The sequence below is a fragment of the Callionymus lyra genome, chromosome 9 (genome assembly GCF_982586985.1).
Source record: "Callionymus lyra chromosome 9, fCalLyr1.hap1.1, whole genome shotgun sequence".
In the NCBI taxonomy this organism is placed as follows: domain Eukaryota; kingdom Metazoa; phylum Chordata; class Actinopteri; order Syngnathiformes; family Callionymidae; genus Callionymus; species Callionymus lyra.
Genome location: NC_141826.1, coordinates 19445768 through 19458279, shown reverse-complemented (window position 1 = coordinate 19458279; position 12512 = coordinate 19445768). Strand labels below are relative to the sequence as shown.

General features: G+C 45.8%; 2 protein-coding genes across 3 annotated transcripts; both read left to right on the top strand.

Moving 5' to 3' along the window:
* The first annotated feature begins 138 nt into the window (after window positions 1-138).
* On the top strand, window positions 139-4036 carry b4galt1l (DP-Gal:betaGlcNAc beta 1,4- galactosyltransferase, polypeptide 1, like). Its single transcript, XM_087799229.1, has 6 exons — window positions 139-909; window positions 1439-1674; window positions 2762-2949; window positions 3065-3187; window positions 3250-3354; window positions 3434-4036. The coding sequence occupies exons 1-6, from the start codon at window positions 591-593 to the stop codon at window positions 3561-3563; spliced, it is 1101 nt and encodes a 366-aa protein (XP_087655355.1). The 5' UTR covers window positions 139-590; the 3' UTR covers window positions 3564-4036.
* Window positions 4037-4140: 104 nt separating this feature from the next.
* nfkb1 (nuclear factor of kappa light polypeptide gene enhancer in B-cells 1) lies at window positions 4141-12512 on the top strand. Of its 2 annotated transcripts, none has more exons than XM_087799490.1 (23): window positions 4141-4324; window positions 4735-4941; window positions 5002-5083; window positions 5148-5188; window positions 5245-5343; window positions 5424-5581; window positions 6192-6355; window positions 6904-7062; window positions 7152-7256; window positions 7314-7408; window positions 7469-7607; window positions 8467-8619; window positions 8689-8775; window positions 9467-9680; window positions 9750-9858; window positions 9914-10115; window positions 10177-10346; window positions 10417-10519; window positions 11513-11631; window positions 11696-11753; window positions 11832-11995; window positions 12064-12178; window positions 12246-12512. In XM_087799490.1, the coding sequence occupies exons 2-23, from the start codon at window positions 4903-4905 to the stop codon at window positions 12320-12322; spliced, it is 2652 nt and encodes an 883-aa protein (XP_087655616.1). In that variant the 5' UTR covers window positions 4141-4324; window positions 4735-4902; the 3' UTR covers window positions 12323-12512. The 2 variants fall into 2 exon arrangements, with proteins under 2 accessions (XP_087655616.1, XP_087655617.1); XM_087799491.1 differs by having other exon boundaries at window positions 4141-4330.

Here is a 12512-nt window from a genome sequence, read left to right as displayed (position 1 = left end):
GGGTCTGCAGAAACTCAACATCATCTGCTTTAACTAACAAGAAATAACAACAACAGCGGCGGCTCAGACACGCACATCTCCATGTTCCGGTGTGGTGCTTTTATTTTTGAAACTTAGTACAGGATGTGACGTGTACATGGTTGTGCCGGCTTGACAGACACAAGACAAGACTTGGTGAAACTTTTCAGCGTCTGGAAAAAAAAACAACCTCCGCCGCTGGTCTCCCGTGTCACACGCCTTTCCTCTCGACACAGCCCGTGGATGGACAGGTCTTCTTCGAGGTCCGCGGCGGGTGTTTTCTTTCGCGCTTCATGTTTCTGGAGACGGCTCGAGGTGTGTGCGGAGTTAGGAGCTAACTTTAGTAGCACCGATGAACCGAGCTAACCAGGCTATGCTAATCGATATCACACGGTAGCGACTCGTCGATCCGGTCTTACTGGTTCTTTTGAAACCAGTCAAAACGGGATTTCAAATCAGATATGAAAGAACAGAGACGTAGGTAGCAGTCAGTTCCTTTTAGGAAACTTTCAACGTCAAAGTTCTCAGAAGGCGGAAGTAGATCTGTCTTTCACTTCTGGATCAGAGCCAGGATGCCCGGAGACTCCGTCAACTTTAACCTGCTACACCGGACCTGCAAGCTGGTGGTCCTGCTCTGTCTGCTGCACATCTCCGTGACCGTGGTCTTCTATGTCAGCTCTCTGGACATCCGGTTCGCCTTCGTGCAGAACCAGCAGAGTCACAAACGCATCGCCACTGGACAGAAGGGGGGAGTTCTGACCAAACCGGAGCCGGGTCAGAAGAACCAAACGAAAGAGGCCATAGTATCGAGCCAGGCGCCCCCCACCCAAAAGAAGGACCAGGAACCCGGGAAGGTTTTGGAAAAGTGCCCAGAAACGTCTCCTCTTCTAGGTAACGCACCTGACACTTCTGATCTCGCAACACGTCTCACATTTCAACCACATGCACAACAAACACTGTTGGTTAGTCAGTTGTCTGTGGGTTTTGTTTAGTGTGCAAATGTGTGAGTCCATGCCTCGAACCAACAGGTTCTTCAGGTGATCCATGCCAGTAACTTGAGTGGTTCTGGATCCGTGTCTTCAGCATCAGTGTTGGATCAAGATGGTTTCTTTTAACTTTTTTAAAAAATGTCTTTAAACTTTAAAAAAAGAGAATTGTTTTACATCCAAAAATGATTTAATTTATTTACTTTTATTGTTAATACATTTTTCTGGATCACTGCTCATCAGCACCCACTTGGTTCTGTGTTGGACTGTAGAACATCAGTCGGTGAGCAGCTGCTGACCAGAACAACACTCTCGCTGTGAGCTGGAGTCACACTAGAATGTTTTGTCAGCTGAGACACACAAACACACAAACTGACCCCCTGCTTCACTTATGATGATGATGATGGTGATGATGACAACATGCTCTCTTCCAGTGGGTCCACTGCGTGTGGAGTTCAACTCTCCGGTGAGTCTGGACTTTGTGAAGAAGCAGAACCCAAACATAGAAGTAGGAGGTCGGTTCCGACCCAAAGACTGCCTGGCCCAGCAGAAGGTCGCCCTCATCATTCCCTTCAGGCACCGAGAAGAGCATCTCAAGTACTGGCTCTACTACCTTCACCCCATCCTGCAGAGGCAGCAGCTGGACTACGGGGTCTACGTCATCCAGCAGGTAAACGACAAGGACCCGGCCCGGCCCACTAAGCCCTCCGACAGTTGACGAGTGTGGCCTTTGACCTCTTCTGTCCTGATCAAACTTCACTTCCACCTTTTCCTTTCTGCAAAACAAACCGCTGATGCACTAGCGCCACCCAGCGGCGGTCCGATCTGGACTGTGGTGCTACGCCTGTTGATGCCTGTAAGTCCTCTACTGTTTCTCTAGCACCTGGTCCTGGTGCACCCCTAGACCTCCCACAGACCCACGACTATTCAACCATGTAGATCCCATCTGACCTGGATTTATTTCTTTAGTTCTGACCCATTTTCCTCAGCGCTCTCCAGAACTAAACAATTATCTCCCAATGACAGCTGTCAATCATTTGCTTATTTTGCTCCTCCTCCTACCCATGCTTCTCCTTTCTTCCATTTCCTCCTACCCCTCAGGTCCTCATCTGCCCTTTCTCCTCCTCCTCCTCTTCTGTTCCTCCTTCTTCTTTATTGTGTGAACTTTGTGCACACAATATATGTTTTTCTCTGATCACATGCATAAAATGTCTTCTATTCGCACACTCCCACACTCTCACACACAGTCACAAAACTGTAGTGATCACTAGGCATTTGTATCACTTTAAAGAGGCAACACTATCTTGTGATACTCTATGACCATATATTTGCAGTATTATCGAGTACTTGACTCTAGTGTTGCAGAATTCAAAGACCACGCGACACTCTTGATGAAGTCGTAACTGCCTTTATTTGTTTTTAAAGCAAAAAAGTGTCCAAACATCGGCTTTAAAAGTTTCTGTAGTCAAGTGTATCCTCTCGTCCTCGGTCATCGGCAGGATCTTGCAGGATTAAATTGTTCCTTTAGCTGCGGAGGACGTAATGACCGATGCCATCTGGTGGCCAGATGTTTAATTGCAACACAAAAACAAACAAACGCTTTGAATATGTACACTTGATTGGTTCATAAAAAATAAAACAATTGTATTTTATACAATATACTTCAGTCTTGTAGAAAAAAAACACCTTATGTGAAGTGTTTACATTTTTTATACACCCCTGGTACTAAAGTCTTGTGTGTCGTCGCCTGCTTTCAGGACGGGGAGGAAATCTTCAACCGGGCAAAACTCTTGAATGTGGGTTACATGGAGTCCTTGAAAGATTACGACTACGAGTGCTTCATCTTCAGCGACGTGGACTTGATCCCCATGGACGACCGGAACACTTACAAGTGTTTCAGCCAGCCGCGACACTTGTCTGTGTCCATGGACAAGTTTGGATTCAGGTGAGACCGGACAGTGGTGTGACTGAAGACGCTGCACTCTTTATGTGGTCTTGGTCAGCGATGTCATAGGGTTCCTGTCCAGAAAATTGGGTCTGAGGTGTTCTTGTGTGTCCAGGCTGCCCTACAAACAGTACTTTGGCGGCGTCTCCTCCATGAGCAAAGAACAATTTTCAAAGATCAACGGTTTCCCCAACAACTACTGGGGTTGGGGCGGCGAGGACGACGACATCTTCAACAGGTACGCTGTTAGTTTGGAACTCCGTTGACATCTGCTGGTGGTAACCGGAACTTCTTCTCTAGGTTATCAACCAAAGGGATGAGCATTTCCAGGCCGACGGGAGACATCGGGAAGTGCAGGATGATCCGACACTCCAGGGACAAAAAAAACGAGCCCAACCCGCAGAGGTGTGTTTTTGTGTTGTTGTTGTTGTTGTGGTCACTCTCCGAGTGCTGGCACCCACTGACCGTGTGTGTGGTTGTGTAGGTTCAACCGGATCGCTCACACCAGGGACACGATGATGAAAGACGGGATCAACTCTCTGCAGTACAAGCTCGTGAAGAAGGAGAAGCTGGAGCTGTACACGATGGTCACCGTGGACGTGGGAAAGCCCTGAGTCGGCGCAATCTTGACGCTTTTATCGTGAACAAGCAAAATCTGAAGAGATGTTCAGGGACTTTGATTGGACCGCTGGACTCGGTCAGCTGACCGCAGCAATCTGGCCTTTATTTTGACAATCAGGTTTTACTGGTGTGTGGGGTCATCTGGTGTCTTTACTCTGGCTTTTGCTGTGACTTCTGTGTGTTGTGTGTCTGCGTGTGTGTGTATCAGAGCTGTGATTACCAAAGAATAGAAGCGATTCTGCTCTGCTGTGTGTGCATGTGTGTGTGCGTGTGTGACACTCCGGGGGCTGCAACAACCTGAAACCAAAATGTTGAGACCCTCACTCCTTCTGGTGGGTCTCGAGTCTCCCTGTTACAGGTGAGCGCCTCCTACAGGCTGTGTGTAAAAAGTGGAAGAACTTGAGCCGGTCCCTCAAGCTTAAGTGCCTTAAAAAAATCGTGAAATAAAAACTCACATTTCCAACAACTTGTTTTGACGATTTTATTTCTCATCGATGACGTCAGAAGTGGTTCTGCTTTCTGCATCCGTCAGAAAGCCCATGAGGTCAAATGACACCACGACAGTGGCAGAGTGACGTCAGAGAAAACCCATTCGGAACGAGGAAGGAGTCTTGTACGCTCCGAACCGAACCCGGGAATTCCCTGTCGGTCCACTTCCACCTGCGCGAGCCTTATTGATTCCGACATGTGACGTCACAGTGCGAGATGAAGACGAAGGCGATGATGTGCTCGGCGGAGTTTGACCCGTAAACAGGTAAAGGTGAGACGCAGACACGTGAGGGAGGTTTTGGTTTTGATTTGCGTGTTTAGTTTGTTTATGTTGTCTGGACTCGAGGGTCGACGCTCGGCGGGTAAAATGGTTCCTTGTCAACTTCCTCATTGAGCGACTTCAAAGTTCTTCAACTTTTCTTCGTCGAACTGCGGCGACGTCTGTGTTCCGACGTTAACTTCCATTTCTTCTTGTCATCGACGATGCGAGTGTCAATTATTTTTAAACCTCACGGCTTGCTTTGCTGTCTCGAACCGGAGTCTCCCCCCGACTCTTTGTCTGAGATGTAGCCGGGCGGAAGTGAGCCACATGCGGCTAATGAATCCGGAAGTCCCCGGTCCCCCTGATATCTTACGTTTGTAATGTTTATTTTGATTATTCGTTTGTGTATACAGAGATCACACGTGGCACAAAAGTGTCAAACTGATAAAAAAAAAAAAAACAACCCCGAACATGTGCACTTCGTCGAGTTAAGAGCAGTGACGTCATCAATCGATACACAACCCTGGCATGTTCATTGAATGACTAGTCGCGTGTCCTGATCGGGTTTGACCTTTGACACGATGGCGGATGACGATCACCTCCTTCAGAGCCCCAGCCAGGTGAGTCTTCTGTCATCTGGGGAGGAAATGCATGTTGTGTTCTGACACCATTGTCTGCAGATTCTGGACTCACTGTTGTTGGAACCCTCCTGGGAGTTAAACCACTATTCCTATGCCTCACCTGCTTCATCGGCGCGTACAGGTGAGCTTTGGTCACATGACTTCTTCACCCATACAAACTGTTGTCAATATGTTTGTTGTGCCAGCTGACAGTCCATCACTGGAGATCACCGAGGAGCCCAAACAGGTATAACTGTTGACATTAGACGCATCAACACAGAACTTATGTGTCCCATGTGACAGCGGGGGTTCCGGTTTCGGTATGGATGCGAGGGTCCGTCTCACGGGGGGCTCCCTGGGGCGTCCAGCGAGAAAAACCGCAAGACCTACCCCAGCGTGAAGGTAGTACGACTGCCGATGATTCTCACTGGACCTTTATTTATTTTTGTTGAGTTTCCTGTTTCTGTGTGTGTGTGTGACAGATCCGCAACTATCAGGGTCCGGCCCGGGTGGTGGTCCAGTTGGTCACTCTCTCGGCGTCGCCTCAGCTGCCGCAGCTTCATGCTCACAGTCTGGTGGGAAAGCAGTGTGACAATGGGATTTTTGTGATCAACGTGTTGAACACGGACGCAAATATCAGGTACACAAACATACATAAATATGAAAGTATATTGTTAAATCTGACGTTACAATTTCTTTGATTGAAATGTTGTTGTTTTTTACTTCTTTTTTTTGACAAATTAAATTATGAAATCTGTATATTAAAATGTTTAATTTGGTTTTATTGAATATTAGACTCAATCATTTTTATATTTAAGTTTTTTTTAAATCATTGAAAATAATCGATTACAATTTTTTTTATATTTTCTTCTTTTTTACACATACAATAGAGTTTGATATTCCAATTCCAATGATTTAATTTATTTTAATTCAATATGATATGTTTGTGTAATGGTGCCACCAGACAGTGCTGAATTTAAAAGACTACGAATTGCTACGAAATAAATGCTGAATTTAGAAGATTTATTTTTTGAATTATTAGAATTAAAACTATGTATATAAGAAAATCAATTTAACCTTTAAATATATAAATTATTGAATTCAATTCAATGCTTCAAAAACATTATTTCGATTAAAAAAAGTTGCAGCATTTGATTTGTAGAATTCAACGATTTAATATTCTGATGCTACTGACATACGCCAATATACAAGTTGCCGTGTGTTTGTTTACGTTTTTATGTGTTTGGTAGTTTTCCAAATTTGGGAATTCTTCACGTGACGAAGAAAAACGTGGCGAAGACGCTGGAGGAGCGAATGGTGGAAGCGGTGAGGTCGGGCTACAATGGCGGCGTGTCCATTCACCCCGAGATCGATGCCTGGCAGGGGGAGCTCCGAGTCCAGCACGAGCTCAGTGGTCAGTGTGTGTGTGTGTGTGCGCACGTGTTGTTGTGTTGTCATGAACAGATATGTCACTTCCTGTGACTTACTTCACTTATCACGATAGAGTGGCAACCATAAAGATATATATATATATGTTGATAATATAGGAACAAGTATACATTTGTAGTATTGTCGAGTACTTGACTCTGGTGTTGCTGAATTCACAGATCATATGACTCTTGATGAAGTTGTAACTGTTTTCATTTATTTTGAAAACGAAATATGTTCGAACATCAGCTTTAAAAGCTTCTAGAGTCAACTGTATCCTCTTGTCCTCAGTCATCGCCAATTTCATTGTCCCTTGCAAGTTTGATTACAACAAACAAAGGAAAACACCATGAATGTTTGTTGTATTTGTTAATTTAAAAATAATTAGATCAACTTTTTAAAAACATAAACCATAAAAATATGTTTTTTTGAAGGATACAGTGCTGTTGAATATCGATATCGTGAAGAAATATATCGCTATATTTAAGTGTATCGATATTTTCTCACACCCGTACTTCCTGTGCTGTTACCCAGACCAGCAGCGCAGACTGATCAGCACCATGGCGGCGGACCAGGCCAGGAAGATGGACCTGAGCGTGGTGCGGCTCATGTTTACGGCCTTTCTGCCCGACAGCGACGGAGCCTACTCGCGCCGGCTCGACCCGGTTGTCTCCGTGCCCATCTACGACAGCAGTGAGTGTGTGTGTGTGTGTGTGTGTGTGTGTGTGTGTGAGAGTCTGTGGGTGCTTTGTCAGTGACCCTGATTCTTCCCGTGAACACAGAAGCTCCAAACGCCTCCAGCTTGAAAATCGTGCGAATGGACCGGACGGCCGGTTGCGTCTCCGGCGGAGAAGAAGTCTACCTGCTCTGTGACAAAGTCCAGAAAGGTGAGTGGGTCCGATGTCGTGGAGACGCTGGACGCCGCTGACCTTTGAACTCCCCAGATGATATCCAGGTCCTGTTCTACGAAGAAGACGACTCGGGATGCGTGATCTGGCAGGCGCTCGGCGACTTCTCGCCGACGGACGTTCACCGACAGGTCTCACCTCTCATTGCCCTTTGTTTTGTTACCACGGTAACCTGGCCTCCGCTTTTGTAGTTTGCCATCGTCTTCAAGACCCCGAAGTATCGGGACCAGAACCTGCAGAAGCCCACGCTCGTGTTCGTGCAGCTGAAGAGGAAGTCCGACAACGAGACCAGCGAGCCCAAACCGTTTACCTATCACCCCCGGATCCTAGGTGTGACCTTTATGAAGTGTGACATCAGAACATTGAATTTAAAAAAAAGACCAGTCGAATAATCTCAAAAAGAATGAATGTTGTTGCACAAAGAGGTTGATATTCAATCCATAGCCTTTTAAATATATTGTAAAAATGTTGGTACTATCGTGCCACCAAAAAATACCAAAAGACTCAGACTTCCTTCCTTCCTTCCGATTGTCATTGCACAGAAACAGTGAAACTGGCAATCAAATGTCGTTGCTTGGCAACCAGAAAAAAAAGCATGGCATTGAATTTCGAGGTACCTACTGTAAACAATTGGGGGGAAAAAAAAGAAAGAATATAAATAAGTGTGAATGTATATAAATATAAATAATAGTAGTGCAGATGAAATTTTTACTTTAAAGTGAAAAGTGTAAACAAATAATAAAATATATGGAAAAGAGTACTGAGCTACTTGATCGAACTTTCAGCCAATCACGTTGGCACAATTATACCAACATTATTATTATGAATTTAATGGTCTACGAATGAATTTAGAAAAAATTAAATTAGTTGAATTAGAGTATCAAACTCCATGTGTTTAAAAAAAATCCTTTTGTTTGAATTTTTTTATTCAATTATTACAATTGAACCTTTTAATATATAAAATATTGAATACAATTATACAATAAAATCAAATTCAACTTTTTCATATAGTAACTATTCAATTTAGTTATTAAAAAACAACAATCTTAACATAATAGCTAAGTTTCAAGATTTTAGATGTTAAATTCAACCAACATTCAGTTTTACGATGGCACTAATATACATTGATAGACAATCGGCTACACAACTACACAACTACACAACAGAAACGTGACACTGCTTCTTACAGACAAGGAGGAGGTGCAGAGGAAGAGACAGAAGACTCTTCCCAACTTTCATGACTTCAGCGGTCATGGAGGAGGAGGAGGGGGGGCGGCAGGAGGAGGAGGAGGTTACCATCGCGGAGGAGGAGCAGTGGCAGGAGGAGGAGGAGGAAGAGGAGGTTCGAGTGAAGATGCTTGTCAATGTTCGATGATCCTCTAGAATAACTTATTTATTTGATGTCTTCCAGCTTTTTACACAAACTTCTCCTCCTTCAATTATGCTGCTGGAGGCGGAGCTGCTTACACCACCGGCTGCTCCACCACCCTCCAACTCGGTGAGACTGATTGACGTCTGACTGTGACGGTGTGTGAGTGACACTTGTGTTGTCATGGTGATGAGTTTGTGAGTGGATACCCATCAAAGGTTTTATATACTGATGGATTCCTTCAGTGGCAGGCTCAGGCACCCCCAGTGTAGGACGGAGCGTTATAGAAGGTCCTTCATCCCAACTGGTGTCAGGATATTTAACTCTCTACTTTAAATGCGTTTGTTTCTTCTCGTCTGGACTATTGTAACAGTTTGTTTTCATGTCTTAACAAGAAGGATCTGTCTCGTCTGCAGTTGATTCAGAACTCTGCAGCGAGAATTCTGACCCGCTCAAGTAGGAGAACTCACATTTCTCCGATCCTTAAAACTCTTCACTGGCTTCCAGTTTCTTTCAGGATCAACTTTAAAATTCTGGTTCTTACTTTCAGAGCTATTCATGGTCAGGCTCCTCCTTACATCACTGATCTGATCCAGCCTTACACCCCAGCTCGGGCTCTGAGGTCTGTGGATCAGAATCTACTTATGGTTCCTCGCACACGACTGAGGACCAGAGGAGAGAAATCTTTTCAGGCTGTTGCTCCTAAGCCTTGGAACGATCTGTGGATGATGGAGTCTCAGTGACCTTTAAGAACAACTTGAATCACACCGTTTTTTTTAAGATTTGGAACTTTGACTGATGCATCTTTCTTTCTTTGCAGCTGGTGGGGAGGATGTTGGGGACCGGGTCAGTCTGGACAATGATGTGGTCAGTGAGGACAATGACAGGGACATGGCTGACACAGGGGAGCATCTGGACCAAGTGACCTGTCGTCAGATGGACGCTCTATTCCAGTACTCGGTTACAGGAGATGCGGCACATCTTCTGGAGCTGCATCGCCCCCTGTTGACGGCTGAGGATGAGGACGGAGACACGTGAGTATATCCGTCATCTCTGTGATCCTCATCAGCTTTGACGCTGACAATTTGTCTTTCTCTCATCAGAGTCTTCCACGTGACGGTTCTCCACGGCCAACAGGAGGCGCTAAAGAGCCTGGTTCATGTTGCTTCAGATCTACCCGGAGGCCTCAACCTGCGGAACCACCTGTACCAGGTGTGATTCCGGATCTTCAGGTTCTAGTGTCCAGCATCTGACCGTCGGTTTACAGACTCCTCTGCAGCTCGCCGTCATCACGCAGCAGCAGGCGGCGGTCAAGGTTCTGCTGGAGGCCGGCGCTGACCCGACGCTGACGGATCGTCACGGCAACACCATACTCCACCTGGCGGCGCGGCAGGATGGTGAGGATATGATCCGGACGATGTTGGAGGAGACGAAAGTGAGACGCCTGCTGGACGACACGAACACTGCAGGTACACGCCCCGGGTCGGCTTCTCTTCCTCGAGGCCCGTGTTGAACACTGGGCTTCTTCAGGTCTGAGCGCCATTCACCTGGCGGTGCTGTCCGACCAGCTGGGGTCTCTGCGGGAGCTCCTGAAGGGCGGCGCCGACGTGGACGCGGAGGAGCGCGGCAGCGGGAGGACGGCCCTGCACCTCGCCACGGAGCGCAACAATGTGTCGCTCGCGGGCTGCCTGCTGCTGGAGGTGCAGATCTGCTGCGACGACGGCGATTGGATCTGGTTTTTGTCTAATTTTTTTAATTTTCTGTTTTTAGGGCGACGCCCATGTGGACCGATGCACGTTTGACGGCTGCACCCCTTTACACATCTCTGCAGGACGAGGCTCGCTAAAGCTGACTGCTTTGCTGATGGCTGCTGGTACACAAATATATTCACACTTTTGTCATATTCAAAAAATATATACTGTATGTTTTTTTTGGACTTTTACAGGTTTTAAAATATTGTTAAATGACAAAATAAATATAGTGTTGCTTCGTAATTTACCAACATTTTAACAATTTTGATTTTTGAGTGCCATAAAATCAGGTTTGAAACTGACCTGTTGTGCACAATAAACTTCATAAAGGTATCTTTGCATATCTGATACAACACAGAACTTTGAATTCACTTCCTCTTGCAGCAATCTCTAATCATTGCAGGGGTCATAATCTGAAAACTCCTCCTTTTACTGTAGTACACGAAATGGTGACCTTTTTTTTATGTTTTACTATTAAATGATCAATACTGTACATGTAAGGGCCTCACAATCTCTATTTTTTATATTCTTTATAAACCTTAACCAAACTGTCATTAACAGATCCTTATTCTCATGCAGTTCAACTCTCATAAATTGTCATCATTTTAATACAATTACTAATAATAACAAGTTGGCCTCAAAGGTTTTTGTTGTGTTTGAAATGGCAAACTCACAATTAAACACAATTACCATCCCTCTCAACAACCCCTGAAGTAACGGTGACCTGAACTACTCTCATAATGCTTTGCCGCCCAGCCAACTAATTGCCGATCACAATCACTTTTAACAGAGCAACATGGATGATGAATTTAAATACAGTAGTGCAGCCGTCACTGAATAGAACAATGTGTGAAGGAAGGAAGGGCATCATGTGAGTTCCCCTTTCGTTCACATCAAAAGAATAGTTGTTTTTTTTTGTTTCCTGACTAGGGCGTGCTACGATATTATTAAATATGCAGTACTGTGTGCAAAAAAAAAAAATCTAAAAGTGCAACACAGAAATTAATTTTAATTCACTTCCAAAAGGAGGCGAGGAATAATAATTTAATTTGATTAAAAAATAGATTGTTTTTGTCAGCGGTAGAAGTTAATCTGGGTGTGTGGGTGTGTTCCAGGTGCAGATCCACTCAAAGAAAACTCGGAGCCTCTTTTCTTCAGGGATGATGAAGACGAAGATGATGAGGATGAAGGCTTCATTCCTGGAACCAGCCCTCTGGACATAGCCTCTGAACAGGTACACACACTAACACACACACACACACGGGTGATCACGCTCACACTCGCAATGCTGTTTCCAGGTCAGAGGCCTCCTGAGTGAGAAGTCAGATGAAGGTCAGATGAGACGCGATGTCTCAGGTCAGTTCCTCCGTCTACACCGTGAAGCCGTGCTGCTGGACCTGTCTGAAGTGTGTGTGTGTGTATGTGTGTGTGCAGGTGATCTTGCCACACTGGACCGGCAGGTCAGGCGAGAGGTGTGTGAAGCCCTGGAGAGCGAAGGATTATGGAAAAGTCTCTCGCGCCGCCTCAATCTTGGGATCCTGATACCGGCGTTCCAGCTGAGCCCGTCCCCCGCGACCACCCTGCTGGACAGCTATGAGGTCTGACAACTCACGCTCTCCGAAACTTCTGTTTTTTTTTCTAAACGAATGACCTCCGACCTCAAAAGGTTTCGGGAGGTACCGTCTCAAACCTGCTGGAGGCTCTACGATCTGTTGGTCAGTGCAGAGCCCTGAGCGTGCTGGAGGGGGCGCTGGCGGCTCAACAAACATCTGCCGGAGAAGGTGAGTTACAGCTGTGCAGGCACAGTTTTTACTGCTCCGTGTTGCCATGACGACGGTGTCCCCACAGAGCCGCTGAAGGTGGGAGGTCAGGTGGAGGTGTGCGACAGCGGCGTGGAGCTGTCCTGCCCCGATCCCGGCTCCTGATTGGCTGGACGACGTGGAGCATCAGGACAGTCGTCCACTAAGGTGGCGACTACTGGGCTACGAAAAACAAAGTGACTCTGTATCACGGGGTACAGATTCTTCACTCAGGAAGGGACATCATCGTTTGACACTGGAGCCGGAAGTCTTCTTTTATTGAGTTTTTTTTTAATAAAAAAAAGATTAACTGTCA